This window comes from Oryctolagus cuniculus, chromosome 2, assembly GCF_964237555.1.
Source record: "Oryctolagus cuniculus chromosome 2, mOryCun1.1, whole genome shotgun sequence".
In the NCBI taxonomy this organism is placed as follows: Eukaryota; Metazoa; Chordata; class Mammalia; order Lagomorpha; family Leporidae; genus Oryctolagus; species Oryctolagus cuniculus.
Window position 1 is genome coordinate 194,559,998 of NC_091433.1, and position 24,773 is coordinate 194,584,770.

At 57.2% G+C, this 24,773-nt stretch overlaps 1 protein-coding gene across 7 annotated transcripts in view; it reads right to left on the bottom strand.

Annotated features, from left to right (window-relative positions):
• RNF144A (ring finger protein 144A) overlaps window positions 1-24,773 on the bottom strand; it is a 113,353-nt gene that overhangs the window by 11,747 nt on the left and 76,833 nt on the right. For 6 of the 7 annotated variants that reach the window (XM_070069755.1, XM_070069757.1, XM_070069756.1 and 3 more), the window contains 4 exons: window positions 15,238-15,342; window positions 14,359-14,419; window positions 8,787-8,994; window positions 4,292-4,439 (listed from right to left, as the gene is read on the bottom strand). In XM_070069755.1, the coding sequence (XP_069925856.1) occupies window positions 4,292-4,439; window positions 8,787-8,994; window positions 14,359-14,419; window positions 15,238-15,342 (522 nt within the window). Of the gene's footprint in view, window positions 1-4,291; window positions 4,440-8,786; window positions 8,995-14,358; window positions 14,420-15,237; window positions 15,343-15,476; window positions 15,570-24,773 lie in introns of all 7 variants that reach the window. The other variant, XM_051833293.2, reaches the window with a different exon arrangement.

A 24,773-nucleotide genomic window follows, 5' to 3' on the forward strand; every position in this document is an offset into this window, starting at 1 on the left:
ATGGATGGCGTCCCCCACCGCTGCCACACGGGCTTCCGGCAGCTCAGACCCCAGCTTCTCTCGGTGGTCACGATGCAGCCTGGCAGCCACTTTCCACCTGTAACTTCCCTGACAGAGAGCAGAGAGCAGGGGCTGCCTTTTGGGTGCCCCAGGAAACACCTGTCAAGGCCTCGTCCACGTGTTCTCACTCCCCAACCCCAGGACCTCCAAGCACTGCCTTAGGGCAACCCTCACTGGCCACACAGGGTCTCCTGGAGCCCGGCCGCTCATATGTGCCGACTTCTCGAATGACGTGGCCTTCCCCAGTTCAGGGTCGGGTCCCAACTCCCCGCACACCCCACTGAGCAGGAGTGGAGTGGCCTTTCTGAGCAAAGCCTACAGGGGGCGCTGCCTGCCAGTCTATGCCAGCAAAGGAACAGGTAAACAGGCCCAGGAGCGGCAAGGGCTATGTGCTCGCCGCACGGAGCCTGGACACAGACTGCTTCCTTCTGCAAGGAGAGCTGATAAACTCAGGGCCCTGTGTGTCCCAGAGAGTAGAAAGTCACCTCTGAACCGGGCAGAGGGGGCCAGGGGTCGCTGCTCCCTGCTCCTCCAAGCACCGGTGCTACCGTGAACCTGGGTGGCTGTGGCTCATTTTCCTTTTGTACCAAGAAGGCACCAGCCTTGCATCTGCTGATCCCAGGTCAAGCTTCCGGTGTCCTGGTGCCTCCTGGCATGTCCATAAATCCTGGCTTTCGGTAGGCAGGAGCAAGAAGCCTCTGCAGGGACTGCAAGTCCAACGGCCACTGCCTGCTCATCTCCGTCTGGACACCCGGTCTATGCCATGGATGCAGGAGGGGCAGACACAGACAAGAGTTCTCCCAGCCCTCCACGTGCCTCTGACTCATGTACCATGAGCTCCTCCCGGAACTCTTCACTGCACCCCACGTTACACAGCTGCTGACGCGCACAAGGCTGGAGCCCAGCTGGCTGTTTGGACACCTGGTTTCCCACGCTGCCGATCATGACGGCTTGTGCCATAGGCTCTTGCTCGAGTTTGCTTCCTGAGACGCTGCACAAATCACGTGGCCACAGGGTTGAGAAGCCGTTAGGGTCTCCAGCTGTGGAAGAGGCCACAGGGTTGGCACGTGGGAGTCACCGGGCAGTGCAGGTCTCAGGCAGGGTCCCCACGTCCTTGGACGGCCACTTGGGAAGCACAGGGCCTTGCACCGGAGGCCCAGGTCCTCACTTGGCACCCACACCTGCAGGATGCTCTCTTCCCAGCGTTCGTGTCCGTGCTCAGGCCACAGGCATCTCCGTGTGCTTCTTGCTCAGGTCCACATCTTTGGGAGCTCCGGGCTCAGCACGTTCCTTCCCTGATGAGCCCATTCCCACGGAGCCTCGTGACTTCCGCTGTCCCCCATGCCCCCAGACCAGGGCCTGGCTGCCTCCTCTAGCTGTGGGTGGATTTTTCTCCCACTGTAGACGGCCCTCGTCACAGGGTCTTGACAGCACGTGTTACGGGGGTCTTTGCCAAGAACAAGTCAGGTCCCTTAAGGCCAAGGACTTCTGTTCCCCTGACGCTCAGTGCAGGGGTCACGAACAAGATGAACGTGTATGTAGGATGCACCGATCTTATCGCCTGATCAGAGTGCTCTGTGGTGCTCATGTATAAAGACCTCAGGTTCACCACTGAAGCCCCTGGGTCTGGCTTCCCTGGCGGCTGCTGGGAATCTGGCTCCCTGTCATGACCAGAGGGTTTCCCGCTGTTGTTCAGAGACGTTTCATTAAAGCCTTCTCCAACCTTCACTGAAAGGAAGCCTTCGCACCTGCTACAGCGCAGTACAACCAGTGAGATGCTCGGAGATCAGAGCAAACTGATGCCGCGACCACTGAAAGCACCTGCAGTTCAGTGCTTCCTGCCACACTCTGGATGGACGTAGCCAGGCGGGATGCAAAGATGACGGCTCTAGGGTCTGAAAGAAGAGAGACTGGACCTGGATTCCGCCTGCTGACCCCCTGGACTTGCTCTCCTGAAGGCATGAGAGGGGGCTGGCACTGTGATGTAGCAGGTAAAGCCGCTTCCTGCGACATCAGCATCCCATGGGAGTGCTGGTTCCAGTCCTGGCTGCTCCACTTTCCGTCCAGCTCCCTGCTAACGTGCCCGGGAAAGCAGCAGAGGACGGCCCAAGAGGATGGCTTGGGTCCCTGCATCCACGTGGGAGACCTGGACGAAGCTCGGGGCTCCTGGCTTCCACCTGGCCCAGCCTTAGCTATTGTGGCCATTTGGGGAATGAGCCAGCAGGTGGAAGATTCCTCTCTCTGCCTCTCCCTCTCTAAGTATCTCTGCTTTCAAATAAATAAAAAATAAACCTTTTTTTAAAAAGCAAGCATGAAGCAGTCACTCCAACTCATAGAAATACCACACTCAGTAAACACAGCAGGTGTGCAGAACAAGTGATACAGGACAGCACATCACAAGGATCTCAGTCTACGGCAAACTCTACCCTGTGCCTTGAAAAAACGAGCGAGGAAAGAAGCTGCACACGGCCCTTTCTGCCGGAAGCAGTGGACGCTGGGCCGGCGCTTACTGCTGAGAACCAGGGAGGGGTCCCCCAGGTGCCCGCCACAGGGAGTAGGGACACCACAAGCAGGAAGCGCTGGGATAGTCTCTAACTGCTGGAGCCTGCGTGTGCAGGAACGTGCACCTCGGTGCTGCACCCTGAGAGCAGAGAAAAGCTACGGACGCCCCCTCTGCTGTGAGGACGAGCTGGGGGCCTCGGGCCACGTGTGTCTCCACCCTCGCGCTCCATCACTGTCAGTGCCCCTGTCATCACCCCAAGGCGGATCCTCTTCAGGTCTCCATGGCAACAGTCGTTTCCCAGCAGCTCGGCACCTGCACAGGCAGCCCCGGGCTGGCAGCTGTGATGGAGGGAAAGCGTGGAGCGGCTCCTGTGGCGCAGGCGAGGCAGGAGTGGGGTGAAGCAGGGGTGCACAGCTTTTGGAGCAGAGGAGGAAGGCAGTGCTCCCCCAGCCAGCCTGAGACGGTGTCCTGGCAGCTGGGGAGGGCACTGAGAAACCGCAGTCCCCTGGCACTCCACCTTCCTGTCTGTGATTTCCAACGTTGGTCCCCGGAAGTCCTCGGGTGGACCTGACGACACGTCGGCAAGCCGGCCATCCCCGTCCCTCCTCTTTAGGCAGAGTCATGGCCGCTGGTTGGCAGGCCCGACTGTTGCGTCAGTTTCGAAAGGGACAGGACACAGTAAGATGCGATCCATCAGCAAATGCGTTAGCAACGCGAGACTCTGTAGGAGAACTGGTGCTGACAAGCGGCAGCGACCGTGTGAGGCCAGGCCACTCCAGGACAGTCTGGGCCTCTGTGTGTGTTGGCGGTGGGGGGTGGGGGGCACCTGGCAAGCCCGGCTCCTGCAGGCGCAGGCAGCTCTGCAGGCCGGGCAATGCTCTGAGCACAGGAGCCTCAGCACACAGCTCGCCCGGGCTCTCCAGCGAGCGGAAGACTTCCTCCCCGACGCCCAGCAGAGCTGACCCTTCAGGCCCCGCAGACGACGTGGGTGTAGATGGACACTGGAAACTGCCCCATGCCTGGCGAGCTCGGCCATCTGCGGCCTCAGTCCCCCTGTGCCACTGCCCTAACAGACCCGCACGTGGTCTCGGTGTCTGTCTGTGACACTGGCATCCTGTACAGGTGCTGGTTCATTTCTCAGCTGCTCCATTTCTGAACCGGCTCCCTGCTAATGTGCCTGCCAAAGCAGCGGAAAATGGCCCAGGTCCTTGGGCCCCTGCACCCGTGTGGGAGACCAGGAAGAAGCTCCTGGCTCCTGGCTTCGGATCAGCCCAGCTCCAGCCATTACAGCCACTTGGTTCTGCAGTGAACCAGTGCATGGAAGACCTCTCTCTCTGTCTCTTCCTCTCTCTCTCTGTCTGTAACTCTGCCTCCCAAATAAATAAAATATTAAAAAATGAAGAAACAGCTGTTGTTTAAGCCACACAGTCTACACTAGTCTCTTACTGTGGTCTGAGCTGACCAAGACAGTAGCCCCTTAGATAAAACCTGAGATCCTCACAGCCCTTTAACACCCAGGCTGAATCTCACGCCGGCACCGGGCTCCCCAGCCTCAGAATCCCTGCCCGAGCTGTTACCACTGCACACAGTGAACAACGCTTTCACGGAGGCACCGGGTAACGGGCGACTTCTCTGTCCAGCTCTTTAGGCCATGACTGCCCCCTGTTGTCCTTGCAAACCCGAGCCCGAGAGCCCGGCACAGCGTGTGAAGCCGGGCAGGGTACTCACGTCCAGGGACTCCAGGCAGTACCAGCAGAAGGCGTGCTTGCAGTTCTTGCACATCATCTGCGCGCAGCCTTCGTCGCGCTCGATGTAGACTTTGCACTTGGGGCAGCGCTTGATGGAGGCGTCGTCGTCTCCCAGTTTGAACGTGGCGCTGCGGGAGACACATCGTGAGGCTCGCGCACAGGGGCCCTGCCTCGCGGGGCAGCGTCGGCACACGGCAAGCGTTTGCTCAGCCGGAGGGACCGGCGTCTCCGATAGTAAATGACATAGAAGCAAGGCATGGAAACTCCAGGAAAGACAATCTAAACATCGGGGACCAGCCAGTTTTAGGGGAAAAACAGAGCGGTGGCAGCATCCATCCGAATGCATACATGTCCAGACAAGCCAAGAAATTGTGGCAAAGAGCTTGTAATCGGGGTGTCTGAGTAAGGCTCTTATGACCAACGCCATGTCCTTATTCCTGTATTTGTGTGCTTTCCAAAGGGCTGATAACAAATTGAATGCACTTTCCTACTATCAGAAAAAACAGGGGGCCGGCACTGTGGTGTGGTGGGTTAAGCAGCCACCTGCAGTGCCGGCATCCCATATGGACGCCAGTTCAATCCTGGCCGCTCCACTTCCGACCTAGCTCTCTGCTATGGCCTGGGAAAGCAGTGGACGATGGCCCAAGTCCTTGGGCCCCTGCACCCATGTGGGAGACCTAGAAGAAGCTCCTTGCTCCTGACTTTGGATCGGCACAGCTCAGGCCGTTGCATTCAACTGGGGAGTGAACCAGTGGATGGAAGACTTCTCCCATCCCCCATAACTCTGACTTTCAAATAAATAAATAAATCTTAAAAAAAAAGAAAAAAACAGACACACACACACACACACACACACATACAAGCACACCCTGGTTGCTTAGACAGTCCTAACTGGCTTTGCCAGATCAAGATGCCTTCCTGAGAAGTCTGGCAGGGTCTGTAGTGGTTGGTAGCACAAAGGTCTTTTCTGTATGCCTGGGGCAAGCGCTTGCTCTGCTACACACAAGCTGTGTGACAATCTCTGAGCTTCACAGTGTGATCTGGGAGGAGACGAGGCATCAGAGCACCGGCAGCACCCAGCACCCGCACAGCGTCCAGCAAAAGGCAGCGACGACCCAGATACTGAGGCCTCCCGAGGGAGGCTCGCCCGCTCCTGCTGCTCGAGACGTTAGTGACAGCGCCCGCCAGGGTACTGGTACGCTGCAGAGAAGTGATCCCGTCGTGGGAGGCTGCTACCGTTTGACCTGACTACAAGCCATCTAATGGTACCAAGAGAAAAACCATTCCCCTTTGAGGGGAGCGGTCTTTGAAGAACTTAACACACGCATGAGTGGACATTGACTGAAGCTGAGAAACACTGGGGTTGTGAGTGCATTCCCACAGAAATACATCCCACAAGCATCAGGGGACATAAGGACTGAACACCCTTCAGGGTGCGGCAGCTCAGGATGAGCAGTGGGACGTTTCTAACGGGCAAGTGAGTCTACTTTGCCTGTGAGTGAAGAGGGTGACAGTGAAGAAATCCTGGAAGGAAGGCGTGAGCCCTGCAGGCAGGAGCACTCTCGAGGCTGACGAATCCTGGTTGTGCTACTTACGAACCACCAGTCCGAGTCTCCTCCTTTGCAAAATGCACCAAGGAGGCCAGTGGCATTGCTCCCGCAGGGCTGCCATGAGGATTTAGGAGTTCACACAAGTTATGCACACAGGCACAGAAACCAGCACGCTGACAACCACTCAACAAGCGGTGGCTGGTAGCCATACTATTCGTGAATGATCCTAAAACCGCAGCTCTAAGCTTCCTCCGGTTCAGAAGACCAGGCAGGCTGCACACCTCGGAGCGTCCAATGAGCAGGTGCTGCAATCCACACAAGAGCCAACAGGCACCAAGTGCCTCCAGCAGGACCTCACAGCATAACCAAGGCCTCCTCCTAAGACCGGATCTGGTTTTGCAAAGACCCAGAAGTCATGAGGCACCAAATCCCACGACCGAGGAGGGTTACGAAGTTCGGTAAAGACTGTGGTGGCGTGACTTTGAAGTAATGAGACTGACACTCTCAAGTGACTCGCAAGCTAAGCCTCACATAAATGACGGAGCAGGGAGGCAGGCACTGCAGTGTGCAGAGGAGGTTGAAATCTGTAGGTTGCGGTGCGTGGTTTCATGCGGCAACACGTGCATGGTGGTGACAACCAAGGGTTCTTAAGCATGCCCTGGCGTCTGGGTTATACGCAATACTGTCCCCGATGAAGTCAAATTTACCAGGGGAGACAGAGTTTGTGAATCCCGTCGCACCTGCCCCCAGCATCTCCAGGGGGCACACAGGGTGCCGGTCAGAAGCTTGGGGAAGGGGAGCTGCCACCTTAAGGAAACCCCACACGGGAAGGGTGAATGAGCATCTGCTGGTCACGGACTCACGCTCGGCCTCTGCTCCTGGGAGGCAGGAGCGGGCGTCGAGGGCTGTGAGCTTTGCATCCCCAGAGGCTTCCGGAGAGGCGGCCGCTGTGCTGCCGGCTATGAGTGCAAGGGCCCGAGTTCGGTGTGGCTGGACCTGCCCCTCTCCTGGGGGAGCATTTTTATGTGAAATCTTCTGACTTGTTAATTTCTACAAAATGAGAATCGTGAATTTTGATTTCACTTGTCCCTGTGGAATATCAGAGGGGAAGACAAATCGAGCCATCAGAGCCCAAGGACTCCGCCTCCTTCCCCGGAACAGGGGTTCACACAAGCAGCAAAGCTGGCGCCGCTGCATCCGAGCAGGACGACGCTCGCTCGTCCTCACTCCTCGATGGAGCCGGACACAACGCCGGCAATGCACGCACTCATGCCACGGGGGTTCTCCTGGAAGCACAGGGCTCTGCTGCTATGCCAGGGCGCATGTCACAGTCTGCCTTCTACTCACTGCCTCCACCATGGAAACCAAGCCCTGCCAATTATTTTAATCTCATCAAACCAAGGAGCAGGGTTCTTCTTGCAAAAACCCCTAAGTCTGGGTGACACGATGCCTGCCAGGGGGACCAAGATCCAACACAGGCAGGTGCCGAGGGTGGCTCAGCCTGATGGGAGAACCAGCCCTGTTGACAGAGGAACCAAGACGCGGCGTGTGCACACACAGAGGGTGCCGGCAGCAGCCCTGCCCTGGGAACCAGGAGCTTGACAAAGGGGACGCGGGCCCTGTCCTACAGGGTGGTGAGCAGTCTCCAGGGCGGAGAGAGGTGTTCCAGGTACAGGAACAAATGTGTGAACAAGGGGTGGGTGGCAGGGATGCTGAGAGCCCCGTGGCTGGAACAAGGTGCCCAGGGCAACCGGGCTGGGCAGTTGGATGGGAGGATGGAGGAAAGCAGGGAGAAGCTGGCCACACCTCCAGGGTGCAGGGCAGCCAGGTAGTGCCTGGCTCAGGAGCGGCCTCAACGCCTGTGGACTTGGACCTTGTGACACTGCAGACGTTTCAGGACAGGAAGACCCAGATACTAGCGATTCTGTGTGGGTCCATCCATGAAATTTCCAAGCGCACACAACGATGCTGCAGTGTCCACTGGGCAAGTGGCCCGGCCATCTGGCTACCCAGAGAGAGCAGAAACACAAGTGTTCCCACATCCTCCACAAACAGGGAAACGCAGCCCGGGGCCCACGTGGCTGCGAGCCTGTTGCGGGTGAGCCTTCTGGGGTTAAGACTGTTGACACCCCACTCTCATTCCTGTGTTTGCACTCTATTTTGGATCACCCTCAACACAGTGGGGTCTTGGAAAAACCTCAGGTATCTGAGAACTTAAAATCCACACGGCAGGGCCCTGTGCATGCATGTGTGCTTCCAGCAATGCACTGTGCACACGTGTGTGCTTCCAGCAATGCACTGTGGACATGTGTGTTCTTCCAGGAGGCCAGGCAGAGTGTGGTTCCGAAGCATCTGTCTGTCCGTGGGGCTTCACACAACGCCTGGGGCAAAGTCAGTTCTCAAAAATACATACGGGGCCAGTGCTGTGGCATAGTGGGTAAAGCTGCCGCCTGCATTGCCAGCATCCCATATGGGTGCCGGTTTGAGTCCTGGCTGCTTCACTTCCAAAACAGCTCTCTGCTATGGCCTGGGAAAGCAGTAGAAGATGGCCCAAGTGCTGGGGTCCCTGTACCCACGTGGGAGAACTGGAAGAAGCTCCTGGCTCATGGCTTTGGATTGGTGCAGCTACAGCTGTTGTGTCTATATGGGGAGTGAACCAGCGGATGGAAGACCTCTCTCTCTCTCTCTCTGCCTCTCTGTAATTCTGCCTTTTAAATAAATAAAGAAATCTTTGAAAAATGCATGCATACACCCACAGATGAAACAAGAAGGTTGGTGTGAAGCTCAAGAGGAAGACGTGTGAGGGCCGACCCAGCAGCAGCCGTGTCCCCGCCCTGGTAGCACCTTCAGGAAGGACCCTCTCCTGCTTCTCCCAGCCCAGGCCTCCAGGCCACACCCTCTGCAGCAGCTCGCGTGCCAACGTACCTGCTCTCCCCAGGAAGGAAGGTGATGGGCCTGGTCTCTGGGCAGCCTTGGCCAGGGTGCCAGCGGGCTTTGCAGGCCGAGCAGAACTCCATGTCACAGGCCTTGCACTGCACGAGCTGGGGCGTCTGCAGCCCCAGGTCCTGGAGCTGGCACACGGCCTGGCAGGTGGACGCTGGGCACCATGTCCGACAGGGATCGAAGAGCACCTCTGGCATGGGGAGGAAAAATGCACATCAAAGCTGGGGCCACAGGGTCTCGGGGTTCAGCGCGGGGGCCCCTCTGGTGCCTTCCCCAACATGCCGCCATTGAGACAGTGCATGACTGGCCAGCACAGTTCTCTGCCCGCTGTGTCCTTCTCCCTCCCCTCCCAGCGCTCCCAACCCCCTCCCCACTCCCAGAGGGCAGCAGCAGGTCTCCAGACAGCCGCATCGTCTTCAGGGAAGCTATCTGCACCCAGAATGCTCGTGGTCCCTGGGAACCCTGGTTTCCCTCCAGGCTCAATGCTCTGCCCCCAGGCCCCACACCTGCAGCCAGGACCCGGCCCCAGGCAGGCTGCGCCGCCAGCACTGGGAAAGCAGGACAGGGATGGAAGACCCAAGCCAACTGTGGCGTGGAAGTGCCCCCAGCAGTGCGTTTCCCTCTGAAACAGAGAGGCCCCACTAAAAGGAATTAGGACACTTGTCTTTATAAACAGGATGCGCTCACAGGCCTGGTCCCTGGTCCTTGCCCTGGTCCTTGCCCAAACATTGCAGTAACTGAAATAACCGGGCCTGAGCTCCCTTCGTCTGGTCCGGGCAGACGCTGAATTCTCACTGAGGGAGGAGTCGCCCGGAACACGGCTGCTCTGCAGGAAGCACACCGGCCTAAAGTGGCGGGTGGGGGACTGCTTCCCAAGGTGTGGCAGTGGGCTGCTGGCCCGGAGCTGCTCCGCAGGGCCCTTCCTGGGATGGAAGGGACTCCTGGAAGGCAGCGGAAGCCTCTGGCACACGTGCTCCGCCTGTGACTGGCAGCCAGCAGGTGGGCTTGCCTGTACCAAGGGCAGGGGGGAAGCTCACTGGGGATCCCCCTGGGCGTGCAGGAGGTGGCCCCAAACCACCCCTGAACACCTGGACACACAACGATGTCACTAACTCCCCGGCTGAGGTATCCTGAGACTTCCAGCAAATGTGCAAGAAAACAGAACAAAAAGGTGGGTTGAATGCTATACAAACTTTCTGGTGCCTGACATAAACGTGCCTGCCCTGGTGCCTCTACCTTGGTCCCCAAGTGCAGGGGGCAGGCAGAAGTCTGACACACTCGCGTGGCCGACCCCAGGAGTGCTGGTGAACTGTGCTGGCCCTGGCTTCTGTGTGCACGGCTCAGCTTTGCTGGGAAGGGAATGCCTGGTGTCAGCAGCTGCCCCCAGAGGCCACCCTGGCCAGCTCCTGGTCCGCCCCCCTACTTCTCGCTCTCTTTTCTCTTTTATGGTAAATTAATCAAGGCTCGCAGCCCTCCAGTGGGCTGGTCTGGCTGAAGCTTACAAAGACCAGGATGGGGTGCAGGAGCTGCAGGCTCAGCACCTGTGCCCGCTTGAAGTGGCTTTCGTTGCAACAGAACATCTGCAGGGCGCTCCCCACACTCAGAGGATGACTCTTAGCTCTTCTCTAATTAGTGGACTGCGCCAAAGCCTGCTTTTCTAAGAACGTTCCTGGCTGTCAGACGGCACGAGGTGGCTTTGGAAGAAGCGGCTGCTGCCTGCAGGGCACACGTGGGGACGGCTGTCCCAGCTAGCTGGAGCAAGATGACTCAGCCAGAGGAGACGGGGGTAAGGGGGCGGGGGAGCAAGGCGTGGGGACTTGTGGGGACTGCTCCCGTGAGTGCGTGGCAGCTCGCACAGTACCCAGGAACGGGGGCTGCAGTGTGTGTGTGGCCTCTGCAGCACCTCAGCCCACACAGCCCTGAGCCTCCACTGAGTGTGCCGTACCCAGCCAGGCCCCCAGAAAAGATCCCATCGGGCTTCGCAGGAGGCAGACGGTCAAGGTCCGGAACGGCACACAGCACGGGAAGAGACACCCCCGGCTGGCCTCGGCTCTGTGCACCGTGACGGGGTGGTGAGAGCAGAGCCGGACCACAGCATTGGCCTTCGACCGTTCCAGCCTCCCCACACTCCCCGCCCGCTCGTCGAGGGCTCCCAGGAGCCCCGACACTGGGAGGAGCAGACGGCCAAGGCTGGGCCCCAGTCTCCCCAGGCTCCTCCAGGCCTGAGCTCTGTCTGTGCTCCGGGCTAACACTGCAGCTGGTGACTGCTCCCTCCTCACCAAAGGCCCCATTAGCTCTTGGGCTGGAGCCACGGGGAGACCTGGGAATGGTTTCCAAGGTAACAGCCTCCACTTAATGACTCCCATCCTCAGGGAGGCACGGCAGCGGCGGCGCCTGTCCCCACGTGGAGGGAGTCCCTGCCTGCCCGGGCTCCTGGCTTATACCTCTGATTCATAGTCTCATCCATCATCCCCTGCTGAACCGAGGAGTGAGAGAGCCCAGAGCTGGCGACACCAGACAGCTTCTCTCTCCATCATGTCTCCCTGCTACACACAAACCACGCAAGATCCAACAGCACGCAGCACAGCCACCACATGCTATCCACTGGGATGCACGGGGCAACTGTCGTGTATCCCACCAGGAGAAGCCAGTCTCCACTCCAACTTCAAAGACCATTCACATCACTCCCTCCCTCTAGTCAACAAAGTCCAAGCTGCTTTCAGAGGCCAGTTTTCTACAGATGGTTGCCTCCATGACAAGCACTGGGCGCCTGCGCTCCTGGCTCTGAGTGTGTGGCCAGGCGTGGCTGCTGTCCTGGTGCCCCACAGGGACAGGGTGTGACCCAGCTGTGAGTGTGCCTGTCAGGAGTCCTGGGTTGCAGGCCGCCTGTGTACTGCCAGATAACCCAGGCACACGATTTAATCTCTCTGACTCGACTTTCTCCTAACAAACAAGCCATGACTTGATGCCAACTTTCCTCTGACCAGGCACTCTCGTGGCATGGGACAAAGAACTGAGTAAGCCACGGTGTGTCTGTGGTTGCCTGGGCTTCCAGGCGGGCCACATGGAAAAGACACTCACAGCCTGGCGTGGCTGGAGCTCAGAGGAGTGGACATGGCAGAGTGGGCACTCAGCCAGAGTGGCTCACGCTGCCTTTCCCTGGAAGCCAGTCCCCGCCCCCAGGCATGGGCGTCACCTTTGCTGGCACCCTGCTTGCCAGGGGCCCCGGCTGGATCCGAGACCAAGTGGGGCAGGCAGTGTAGTCTTTTGTCAGGAGATCACCGACACGGCGTCCCTCTGTGTGTCCTCCCCCGACTGCAAGTCAGGAGTATTTTAAGGCAGTAGAAACGACACCCCCAAGTCTGTCCGAGGACCTGGCTCTACCCACAGCAGTATTTTAGCTCGACCGTTCTCACATTTCACACAGACAGGTCTTTTGTGGTATTCAGTCTGAATCATTTTTTTAAAAACATGACATTAGGAAAATATTTCAGAGGGTTATTTGTCTGAGAGGTATTTTTTTAACCTAAGTCGAGCTGGCTTCACTTTTGGGCAAAGGAAGAAAAAGAGAAACTTTTCGCCTGAGCCCAAGCATGAAGGAAGAGCGAGAGTTAGAATGCCTGGTAGGGAGTGTGTGCCCAGTGCCTTCTAGACTGGACTCAGTGCCACGGAAAGGTCGTATTCTTGTGGCCCCAGCGACGGCTGGTTTCTGTCAAGGTCTTCTCCGTGAAATGTGTTCAGAAGAGCTGAGACTCTCAGGAGCCAGATGAACCGACTCTCCTGCTCCAGCCACCGACCGTGCACCGTGCACCTCGTGGCTGGGCTCAGGCCACAACTGCCCCAAAGGAGATGACTCAGGCCAGTTAAGTAAACACACTTCAAAGCCAGCCCAAATCCTGTTTCCCTGGCTGAGTTTGTTTTTTTTTTTTTTTTTTTTTTTTTTTTTTCCCCAGTTGGACACATTCTTTCTTTTCTCTAAACAGCTTCTTGGGCCGGTATTAAGTCACCACCTGCGACACCGGCATCCCGTGTCAGAGCACAGGCTGAAGCCCTGCTGCTCTGCTTCCAATCCAGCTCCCACTAGTGCTCCCAGGACAGCAGAAAGTGGCCCACATGCTTGGGCCCTGCCCCCCATGCGGGAGACGGGATGAAGGCCCTGGCTTCTGGCTCTGAGCTGGTCCAGCCCTGGCTGTTGCAGCCACTTGGAGAATGAACCAGTGGATATGAGATCTCCATCTCTAACACTCTCTCGCTAACCCCACCCCCACTCTCTGCCAACTTTGCCCTTCAAATAAATAAATCTTTTTAAATGAAGCCTCAAAAGGAAATACAGTGGCATTTATTTAAACGATTAAAAATATACTCTGAATTCACCTAACCTAGAAGGCTCTGGGTCCTTCCCTCCGGTCTATCATGTTCCCACCTCGACGGTGTGATCAGGTGCCTGGCGTGGCAGTGAATCCCTGGCCCAGGTGAGAACTGGGCGCCAGCCCTGGGAGAGGGGAGCAGACGTCACTGTGACAAACTGAGGGGACCCTGGGGACGCGCTGGCCGTGTCCTCACGCTGAGTCCTTCAGTGGAAGCAGCGTCACCTGCACACATCACCTGCCACTGTGCTCTTACGCAGGTGAGCTCGAGGCCCGGGACACGCTCCTACATGAAAACAAGGCCACATGGAGCCCACACACCCCTCTTTCAAAGAGCATTTCAGGACCCTGGGTACTCAAGAGGACATTCAAACTGAGACACGCTGAACGCCTGGTGACGCCATCCCAAAGAGCTCATTACCACCACAGAGTGCACACTCGCCCCACATCCCTCCTTCGTTCTCCCAGGGGTCTCGGTGTCTGCATCAGGCCCAAGGCCAGCTGGGAAGGCAGAAGAGACCCCGGTGGGAGGGGTCGCAGGAAAGGGTCTGGGAACCAGGTCCCCCTCACCCCCCACTAGAAGCCAAAGGAAGGCAGTGAGTCTCCCGGGCCATTGGCAGAGAGGTACTGACAGGTCAGTCTTGCAGGATTGCTGGGATACTCTGAGACACAGAAATGGTAACTCGGCCAGCACCAGGGCCTGGGGCTGCTGCAGACTGATGATGGCAGCCCAGGAAGGCGATGCCCCACTCTGACAGCTGCCACAGCAGCCAGTATCAGGCTCAGCCTTGGGGTTCCTCCCAGCCTTCGTGTCTTAGGAAATCAGGGTTGGTGAGGGCTCAGCCTACAAACCACTACCCTTAACCCAGCTGAAGAACTCGGGCCCCGTGGGTTCTGTCTCTTGAAACCATCCCCAGAGGCCCCAACCTCAATAAACAAATTGTGTGTCACAAATTCTTCCTGCCACCAAATGATCCCCAGCCACAGCCTTCAAACTGTGACCATTCTGAGAATTTGAAATGTCCTTGTATTTTAGAAATTTAACTCATGTAGTTTTTTTCACTCTTATTGTAGTTTTTTTTTACTCCTACCAAGGGTTTTACAATTGTATCTCCCAAAAGAACTCCTCCAACATTATCCACATTCTGTTACTGAGGTTTTAAGTGGCTAATACACTAGGCACTTACCTCTTTCAAATTGTAGCTTTTTGTATCTTTGCATAATTTCAGCTGCAACCATGCATTCGATCTAAGGAAAAAATACAAAAGTGTAACAAGCTGAGGGTCTGAATACAAAGCAAAAGCCACAGCATCCTGACAGCTGAGTGGAGTACCCCAGCACACAGCGAGAGGCCAGACCTGTTCCTGTGCACACACACATGCACACGCACACACACACCATGGCAGCACACGCCAAGCAAGCCCAGCCCATTTCCATGCACACATACAGCTCACCAGCACACGCAGAGCAAGCTGGCCTCTTCCTGGGCACACGCACATGCATATGTATGCCATGACAGCACACGCCAAGCAAGCCTGGCCCATTTCCATGCACACCATGGCAGCACACGCCAAGCAAGCTGGCCCGTTCCTGTGCACAAGCAATGCACATGCACATGCACACCATGGCAGCACATGCTGAGCAAATCCGGCCCTTTTCCACGCGTATGCACAGCATGCCAGCACACGCAGAGCAAGCTGGCCTCTTCCTGTGCACACGCACATGCACACACACGTGCACACACACATGCACATGTATGCCATGACAGCACATGCCGAGCAAGCCTGGTGCACTGCCATGCACGCACACAGCTCACCAGCACACGCAGAGTAAGCCCGGCACGTTTCCATGCACACACACAGCTCACCAGCACACACAGGGCAAGCCCGGCACGTTTCCATGCACACACACAGCTCACCAGCACACACAGGGCAAGCCCGGCACGTTTCCATGCACACACACAGCTCACCAGCACACGCAGAGCAAGCCTGGCCTGTTCCTGGGCACACGCACATGCACACACATGTGCACACATGACAGCACACGCCGAGCAAGCCCACACGTGCCTCGTTCTCCTGCAGGTGGCCCTGTTTAGGGCAGGCAGCGTCTGGGCAGCTGATTGCAGTCTCTAACCCTTCTTTGATCAAGAGCTCCACGTACTGTTTCAGGCACTGAAAGAGAACCAGAGGCATGTCTAAACACGTGTCCTTCCTCGAGGCGAGAATGCCCAAGCACATGGCTCCATTACAGCCCACGGCAACCACCGAATTCCAGGGCCAGCTTCTACTCACTAGCAAATACTTACGGGGCACGGACTCGGTGCCTGGGATCACACTGATTCCCAAAGGGAAGGCGGGATTGGATTCCCCACACAGCCTCAGCAGACACAGAGCCGTCACTGCATCGGCAGGAAGGAAGGCAGTGGGGTACAGGGAAGTGGAGCTCAAATACCCCCGAGACATCAGGCACTGAGCCTGATCCCATCACTGCACTCAATCCCTCAACGTGAGAACCAAGTCACGGTGCAAGGACTTGCCAGCTCTCCTGCAGCCCAGGTTCCAACCTGAGCTTGCTCAGCTAAAACGCCTGCACTCTGCCTGCTGGGAACCGGGAGCCCGCAGCAATCCTCATCTGTGACACACTGCTCACCCGGCCACACCTTGCTGAGTCACACAGGTGGGAGACAAGGGAGACAAGGAACAATTCAGACAGGATCACATGGCCTCTTGAGTTCTGGTTACCCTTCCAAAGCCTACGAGTCAGAGACACGAGGTTGCCCTCTAAGGCGCCTTACAAACAGGCGAAGAAAAAAAAAAAAAAACCATGACTGTCCCCAGACAGCTCCACCACCGAGAGACTGGAGATGGAGAGCTAAGGCCAGAACTCGGGGGCCCAGAAAGTGAAGGATAAACTCAACAAAACCAAGGCGACCGGAAAACAACGTCAAACACCTTCCCAGCATCACGAAGCAGAACGCGGGATCACGGCCCCAAGGCACATCTGCAACACTGTTAGAATCTTATGAAATACTACTAAAATATTATCATTCACCAAGAAAGGCCCACAAGCCCCATGTGCTAAACAGCTGCCTCTTACCATAAACGTGGAATGCATTTCCTTAAAGGAAGGCACAGTTACGATGCACGGGTGGGCATGGATGGAAAGCCAAGTGGAAGTCCAGCGTTTTCAATGCTTGGGGCGACTTTGTTACTCTCTCTCCGCCAGCCTCACTGTCCCTATTAGCAACACGGGGTGCTCTGATCGACCTCACAGTGGAGCTGTGAGAATCTTACACAAGGGGGAGAGCTGAGGAGAACACACAGCAAACAGCAGATGCCCGATACATCAGGAATAATCCAGTCTAAGTAGATAATGGTCCCCGTTCCAGCAGGCGAGAATATTCCATCCATTAAAGATTCTAGAAGCCACGTCTTAATAAATAGAAACCAGGCAATGCAAAGGGCCACTGCCCACAGTGTTTCTGAAGCACAGGACTCGGTGTGTGAATGGTGATGCTGGCAGCACTCAGCCTGCGCTCTGTGGATGGATCTCGGCTCTGATAGCTGCAGACGCCCTGGACGTCAGTCACTCACGGCTGCCATCTGCCAGCCCGTGTCTGTGACCAGTGCTCCTGGAGGGTCAGCATGGAGCAGTCCGTGCTGCCCGTGGGTGGCAGAGTTTTCTGAGACAAACTCCTGAGACCAACGTGAGTGCCTTCTGCAGGGTGACACCCGAGATGACAATGAAGAGGACAGAGCAGTGACACCGAGCTCCAATCAGAGCTGCGGCCGCGTCTGGGCAGCGTTGGCTGACCTGTCACCCGGGGATCAGCAGCTGGGGAAGTGCTGCCACAGTGGCCTGTTGATGCCCCACTCAGGGCAGTGACACTTGAAGAGGGAGCTTGAACAGAGGCGTTGGAGCCACGCTCATTCCCAGTCCACAAAGCAGCTACCCAATGCGTCTGGACCACAACTCCCTCTCTGGCGAAACAGAGATGAAGTCTGGCTGGGCTTCTGACAGGAGGAAGCCCCAGCACAACACCTGGTGCACACCACCAGCCGGGCCAACAGCAGCTGCCGCCACGCCTTGCTTGTCCCTCTGTGTGATGCACTTCTCACCATCACAGGCATGAAAAAATAAAATAGAACAAGCCCTTAGCAACAAGATCATAATGTTGGTTTTTTAATTGTTTCTCTACACAGAGCCTCTGGAGGACAGGGCGACGTGTTAAACCTACACTCACAATGCATTGTGTGGAGCTGTCTGCTGTGACAACACCGTTCTCCCTCGGCAGCCAGACGCGACAACCAAAACTGGTGTGCAACACACCCCCTGGGGAAGCCTCGGAGCATCAGGGCTCAGGAGCTCACATATGGCAACAAGTAGTGCGTCACGTCTGGCTGGCAGCCACCCAGGAGCCAACACGCCACGCACCCGGAATAATCTATGTGCGCAATCTGCAGAGTGATTGTGGACTGGAGTATCGGTGTGTTTACTATGTAAGACAGACGATGATGTGAGTGCCTGACCTTGCCTGCACCAGAAACAAGCCCAGCCTTCTCCCAGAAAGTGGGTCACGGCTCACTCGCTCACGTTCTGCAGCCTAACAGCAAAGAGCTGTGTGAGCACGCACACAGAAAGAGGAAACTCGGTTCCCAGAGACACTGCTGGAGTCTGGCAGCAGATAGGGAGGCACCTACTGATGATCATAAAAGTTGTGCTGGCAACCAAAGCCCTCGAAGTCCCAGACCCTGTGCTAGCATTGCACCCACGTGAGCCCACGGGACGTGTGCTGGGACTGTAGGAGGTGACGCCACTCCCATTTCAAGGATGAGAAAGCGAAGGCTTACACAGCACGCACACAGAGAGGAAACTCGGTTCCCAGAGACACTGCTGGAGTCTGGCAGCAGATAGGGAGGCGCCTACTGATGATCATAAAAGTTGTGCTGGCAACCAAAGCCCTCGAAGTCCCAGACCCTGTGCTAGCACTGCACCCACGTGAGCCCACAGGACGTGTGCTGGGACTGTAGGAGGTGACGCCACTCCCATTTCAAGGATGAGAAAGCGAAGGCTTAGGAGACAAGAACCACTGCCAAGTCATCCTCTGTACCCAAACCCACGTGCGCCCGACAGCGCCCGACACCAACGTGCTTTTCTGCTTGTCTGTTAAAACGTTCACTGACTTCCTCCGCACTGAAGAATTCTTTCATCAGCAACTGCTGAGTGTGTCCCACTACCTCACGTCCTCCCCAGCAGAACGAAGCAGTGCACACACTCTAAGCGGGCAAAGCCTCCTCAACACGGAGCTCATCTCATCGACAGCTTCACAAGGCCACCAATGCAAAGATGACCCCCGACCTCACGCACTGGGGCCGCAGGGGGGGTGCAGAAGGGGTCCCGGCTGTGTGGGGTCAGGGGAGGCTTCCCAGTGGTGAACCGCGGCCGGGAGACAAAGCATTCCAGGAAAAAAGGCACGGGCTGCACAAAGGGAAGGAGGAGGAGGGCAGCGGTGAGAGCCACAGACTGTTCCAGACATTTCATTTTCCACTGCGGCTTCCAACGCTTTGAAACCGAAGAGCAGACAGTGCTGCTGACGCGCGAACCCCTTCCCCGTGTCAGAGGCGCCCTGCCGAGCAGAAGCGGCCACAGAAACGTGTGCCCCCCTCCTCCATAACCCGCAAGTCTGCTGCGACCCCAACGGCACCAGCAAATGCCCACAAACTGCACCAGAGGTGCCCAGAACGCGGCTGATCGCAAGCAGCATACTCGGGAAAGCGCACACTGAAGCAGGGAGACCCCAAACAGGACCGTCTAAGGGGCAGGGACTCTGAATCCCAGCTCAGCCATGGCCAGCCCTGTGCCTGGGGCGGGGACCCTCCTCTCTCCCAGCCTCACTGCCCTGGGTGTGGGGTAAGCCTCGTAGGCAGAAAGGTGCTGCCGAGCCAGTGGGCTCCATGAGGTTGTCAACACCCCGCTTTTCACTCAGCAATAATAATCAAGGATCTGCTCCCGTGTCCCTTCTATTGCCGAGTTCTGGCTCTCATTCACCTGTCCAGTCTCCACGCCTAGCAGAGTGCTGAGTCAGTGCCAGCAGCAGCACGGTGGTGATGGGTGGACGGGCAGATGAGTGCAACAGGATGGAGCAGCTGGACACCTGGCAACAGGCTGCCTTGGGGCCGGTGCTGGGGTGTAGCAGGTAAAGCCGCCGCCTGCAGTGCTGGCATCCCACATGGGTGCCCATTCGAGACCTGGCTGCTTTACTTCTGATCCAGCTCTCTGCTATGGCCTACGAAAGCAGTATAGACAGCCCAAGTGCTAGGGTTGCCGCACCTGCGTGGGAGACCTGGAGGAAGCTCCTGGCTCCTGGCTTTGGATCAGCGCAGCTCTAGCCATTGTGGCCAATTGGGGAGATAACCAGCAGATGGAAGACCTCTCTCTCTCTCTCTGCCTCTCTTTCTCTGTGTAACTCTGACTTTCAAATAAATAAATAAATCTTTAAAAAACAAAAACAAAATATGGGCTGCCCCTGCACCTTGGGAGAGACTGGAATCACAGACAGAGGGTGTGCTGACTACACACCACTCCTGCAAGGTGGTCGGACTGGAGACCCTGGTCTCTGACAGGCAGGAAGGCTGAGCCACGCCCTGCAGGGCTGGTGCCAGGGATGCCTGCACTCTTGGGGGAACAGTGCCGTAGGAATCCCCAGGGGGACCCTCGCTGGGGACCTGGAGTGAACCGGCAGCCTCCATAGGGAATGTTCTGGCACCGGCCACTTTCCTCAAAGCTGCAGGAAAAGCACTTTACTCCCAAGCCCAGGAGTCCAAGGCCTGAAAGTCGCTTTGGTAAAAATATTAGAATAAAAGAAACTGAGACTTTACATGCTAAGAAAAAAAAAATACTCTCATCTACGTGTACCGTGCACTGCCGCCACTCCACAAAGTCCACTGTCCCCTGGACAAACGTGGCCTGTGACTGCTGACCACCGGGGCCTGGCTAAGGATCCAGCATTGTGTGTGTGGCAGGGGTGGGGTGGGCAGGCTGTGTGATGAACGGTGGGTGCAGACTGGGACTCTGGTCCCCCTGGCTGACCTGGGCCTGGGCGCCTGTCGCTTAAGCTTTCCCAGGCTGGCTTCCCTCAACTGCAGAGCGAGGACCACAGCCCTGCCTGCTGGGCAGACTTATTTTTCCCACAGGAAGCAGGGCCTCAGCACAAACTCGTTCCTTTGACCCTGGTCAACCCCTGCCCATCAACCTGATTGCCCTGATGCAACACTGATCTCCCACAGAGCCTTGCAGCCCACAGGCCCCATGTAGGGAGGCCCCCTGCACCTGTGGGAGCACTTCCACCTACTGAGTGCATCACAGCCCAGCACACGCCCAGGCAGGAAGGGCCTCCACACCTCCCTGTGGCCCTTGCCAGCTGCACACAGCGGCCAGTGCTTGTGTGCAGTGACGACATGGGCTCAGAGATGGCTGTGAAGTTCTCTTTCAGGAGCACCGAGCAGCAAAGCTGTGAGCTTGTCACTTGTCTGGGAGTTTCCAGTCAGTGCGGCAGCTGTCACCGAGTCTCTGCTCCTTGTGGGAAGGCCAGGACCTGGGGCGGGGCCAGGACATGGAGAGTCCTTGTGCCCCAGCCATCAGGAGGCAAAGGGAGCCCAGGGTGCAGGCGAACACTGTCCATTCAAGATCGTCACACAAGGAGAACACGGCTGATTTCTCCAGGCCAAGACTTCGGTATTGAACATGGGAGCATCCCAGGCTAGGGCTGTGCCGTCAGTGAGCGCGGTGCAGTCAGCGCCACGGCCGTGAGGGGAGCCTCAGAGCTCCACAGTGCTCTGTGCTGCTGACCTGGGGCGCCCGGCACGTCAGGGAAATTACAGCCAATTTCCACTTGGGATAGTTCTCACTTAGGATGGGTTCATCAGACTGTAGTCTGTATAAGCCCCGCCCACCCCAAGTGCCCTCCACCCAGAACTACACCCCCTCCTGGGCACAGGACCAGGAGGCCAGGTGTTGCTACCTTACTGCTAACAGCCAGGGCACTGGCAAAAGGAATGTCCAAGAAAGTTTGAGCAATTAAGTGCACCTAAATCCAGTATGCTAGGGAACACACGGGAATACACGGCTGCAGCCACGGTGTGTGGGAACAGTATCCACAGTCACCACACACGGGAACGCATGTCCACAGTCACCACACACGGGAACACAAGTCCACAGTCACCACGCATGGGAACGCACGTCCACAGCCACCACACACGGGAACGCACGTCCACAGTCACCATGCTCGGGAACGCACGTCCACAGCTACCACGCTCAGGAACACACGTCCACAGTCACCACACACGGGAACGCACGTCCACAGTCACCACGCTCGGGAACGCACGTCCACAGCTACCACGCTCAGGAACACACGTCCACAGTCACCACACACGGGAACGCACGTCCACAGTCACCACACACGGGAACGCACGTCCACAGTCACCACGCTCGGGAACGCACGTCCACAGTCACCACACACGGGAACGCACGTCCACAGTCACCACACACGGGAACGCACGTCCACAGTCACCACACACGGGAACGCACGTCCACAGCCACCACGCTCGGGAACGCACGTCCACAGTCACCACGCTCGGGAACGCACGTCCACAGTCACCACACGGGAACGCACGTCCACAGTCACCACACATGGGAACGCACGTCCACAGCCACCACACATGGGAACGCACGTCCACAGTCACCACACACGGGAACGCACGCCCACAGCCACCACACACGGGAACGCACGTCCACAGCCACCACACACGGGAACGCACGTCCACAGCCACCACACATGGGAACGCACGTCCAGTCACCACGCTCGGGAACGCACGTCCACAGTCACCACACGGGAACGCACGTCCACAGCCACCACACGGGAACGCACGTCCACAGCCACCACACATGGGAACGCACGTCCACAGCCACCACGCTCGGGAACGCACGTCCACAGCCACCACACATGGGAACGCACGTCCACAGTCACCACACGGGAACGCACGTCCACAGCCACCACGCTCGGGAACGCACGTCCACAGTCACCACGCTCGGGAACGCACGTCCACAGTCACCACATGGGAACGCACGTCCACAGTCACCACATGGGAACGCACGTCCACAGCCACCACACATGGGAACGCACGTCCACAGCCACCACACATGGGAACGCACGTCCACAGCCACCACGCTCGGGAACGCACGTCCACAGCCACCACACATGGGAACGCACGTCCACAGCCACCACGCTCGGGAACGCACGTCCACAGCCACCACACATGGGAACGCACGTCCACAGTCACCACACGGGAACGCACGTCCACAGCCACCACGCTCGGGAACGCACGTCCACAGTCACCACGCTTGGGAACGCACGTCCACAGCCACCACACGGGAACGCACGTCCACAGCCACCACGCTCGGGAACGCACGTCCACAGCCACCACGCTCGGGAACGCACGTCCACAGTCACCACGCTTGGGAACGCACGTCCACAGCCACCACGCTCGGGAACGCACGTCCACAGCCACCACGCTCGGGAACGCACGTCCACAGTCACCACGCTCGGGAACGCACGTCCACAGCCACCACACGGGAACGCACGTCCACAGCCACCACACACGGGAACGCACGTCCACAGTCACCACACATGGGAACGCACGTCCACAGCCACCACACGGGAACGCACGTCCACAGTCACCACGCTCGGGAACGCACGTCCACAGCCACCACGCTCGGGAACGCACGTCCACAGCCACCGTGCAGGGGATCCGCGTCCAGGGCCTGCTGCTCCACCACCCAGCTCGGTTAACTAGCTGGCACCAAGCTTCTTACACTGCTGAGAGCTGCCTCGACCACAGCCACACATTCTGTGTAGAAAGGATTCCATCTACGAACGTTTCCTTTTCAGTGGCAACACTCCATGCTTGCTCATCAAAACACTGTGATCTGGGCTCCAACTCCCGATCAGCAAGAAACGCCTCCTATGAGAGAACACGTGTTGTTGCAGCTCCAAGCACACACAAAACAGACCACATACACACAGAGGTTTGGCATAATCCTTCCATAGTTACAGTTGTTCACACACCTTTTCATCTAAGTACTGCGAGAAAAGTAGACATGTCTCCTTCCAAGCTAACTGGGGACTTGTAACGAGGGGTGGGGCCCCCAGGACCTTGCTTCTGGGAGCCTCACGCATTTCCATCTTTAAAATGAGAGTATCATCATCTCGGATTCTGTTAGCTGTCAGGCTGGATAAAACTTTATCAGCGCCAGTACAATGTACACATTGTAACTGTCAAATGCTGCAAGGATGAGGGAGGGGGTACAAACTGGCATTGCCATGTCCAGTTCTGGCTTAGAGTTTCTTCTCTTGGATTTTGGTCCACAAGGAATTCTTCAGGCCACCAGAGAGACACAGCTTTTATCACCGACCGATTCAGGGAGCATGAGGCTGCCTCTCACGGCAGAAGCACGGCCTCCTCACTCGGACCACGTCTACAGCCCTTTCACTTCAGCAGAGAAACTGCTGGTGCACCTGCTTCTCTCGTTTGCCACAGACGCTCAGGTTTGCACTTGGCTGTTGAAAGTTTCAATCCTCATGCAGCCAAAATGAATCATTTGTGAAGTGTGGAGGCTCTCACCACTTCCAAATTCCCAAAGTGTGGCACAGCCCCGGGAGCCCCCCCAGAAGCAGGAACCACTGAGAACCTTCTGTCCAAAGTACCTGGTTCTGCCTGGGTCACAACCACAGCCCTGCAATCCTGAAGAGCACCTACACACTCACCCTACTGCACCAGATCCCCAGCTCTAGCACAAGCCACGAGAGCAGGCTTCAGGGCTGTGCCACGTGGGTTAACTGGCAAACATTTTCATGCACAAATATGTTAGGGAGGTGCAGGTTAAACAGACAGCTTATCTCCTGTGTGGGTTTCCTGTGCTTTTTGCATATGCCTGGGTGCCCAGAAGGTCTTGGGATGGTGGCAGGGGGGCAGACAGGAACGCGGGGGACAGAGTTTAGCAAACCCTGAGCAACAAAAATCATTCCTGAGTGTGTCCATTAGGACACGTGCTCCTCAGAACACATGATGGACAAAGCTGCTCAAATTCTTTTTGATTTTTCAATCCCTGCTGTCTGAAACCCAAACTCAGAAGCAACGTGAGAAGGAAGTCAGCCTGGTGATGCCTACTGCGCGGCCCCACGGCAGGTACTTTTACGAAGCTCCAAGCTGAGTTGTTTTTCTCTCCATTACACAGATGGGGTGAACGAGGCCTGAGGGAGCCAGCATTTTTGCCCCCAAGAAAAGGACAATTACAAGAGCTGTGGCCCAGGTCCCGGGGTTACAAGTGACCTGAAGTCTGGGCAAGGTGGATGCCCTGTGACCCAGGAAACCCTGGTGGGGGCGCCCTCCCCCTCGCCATCCCCCAGCACACAGGTGCTTCCTTCTGGTCACGCCGCCCTGCACTGCACACAAGAGGTGAGCTATTTTCAACACTTTAATTTGTAATAAATTGTTTTGGGGAAAATGAAATAAAACCCCCGCCGTGGTCTCTGTTCCTGGGTGTT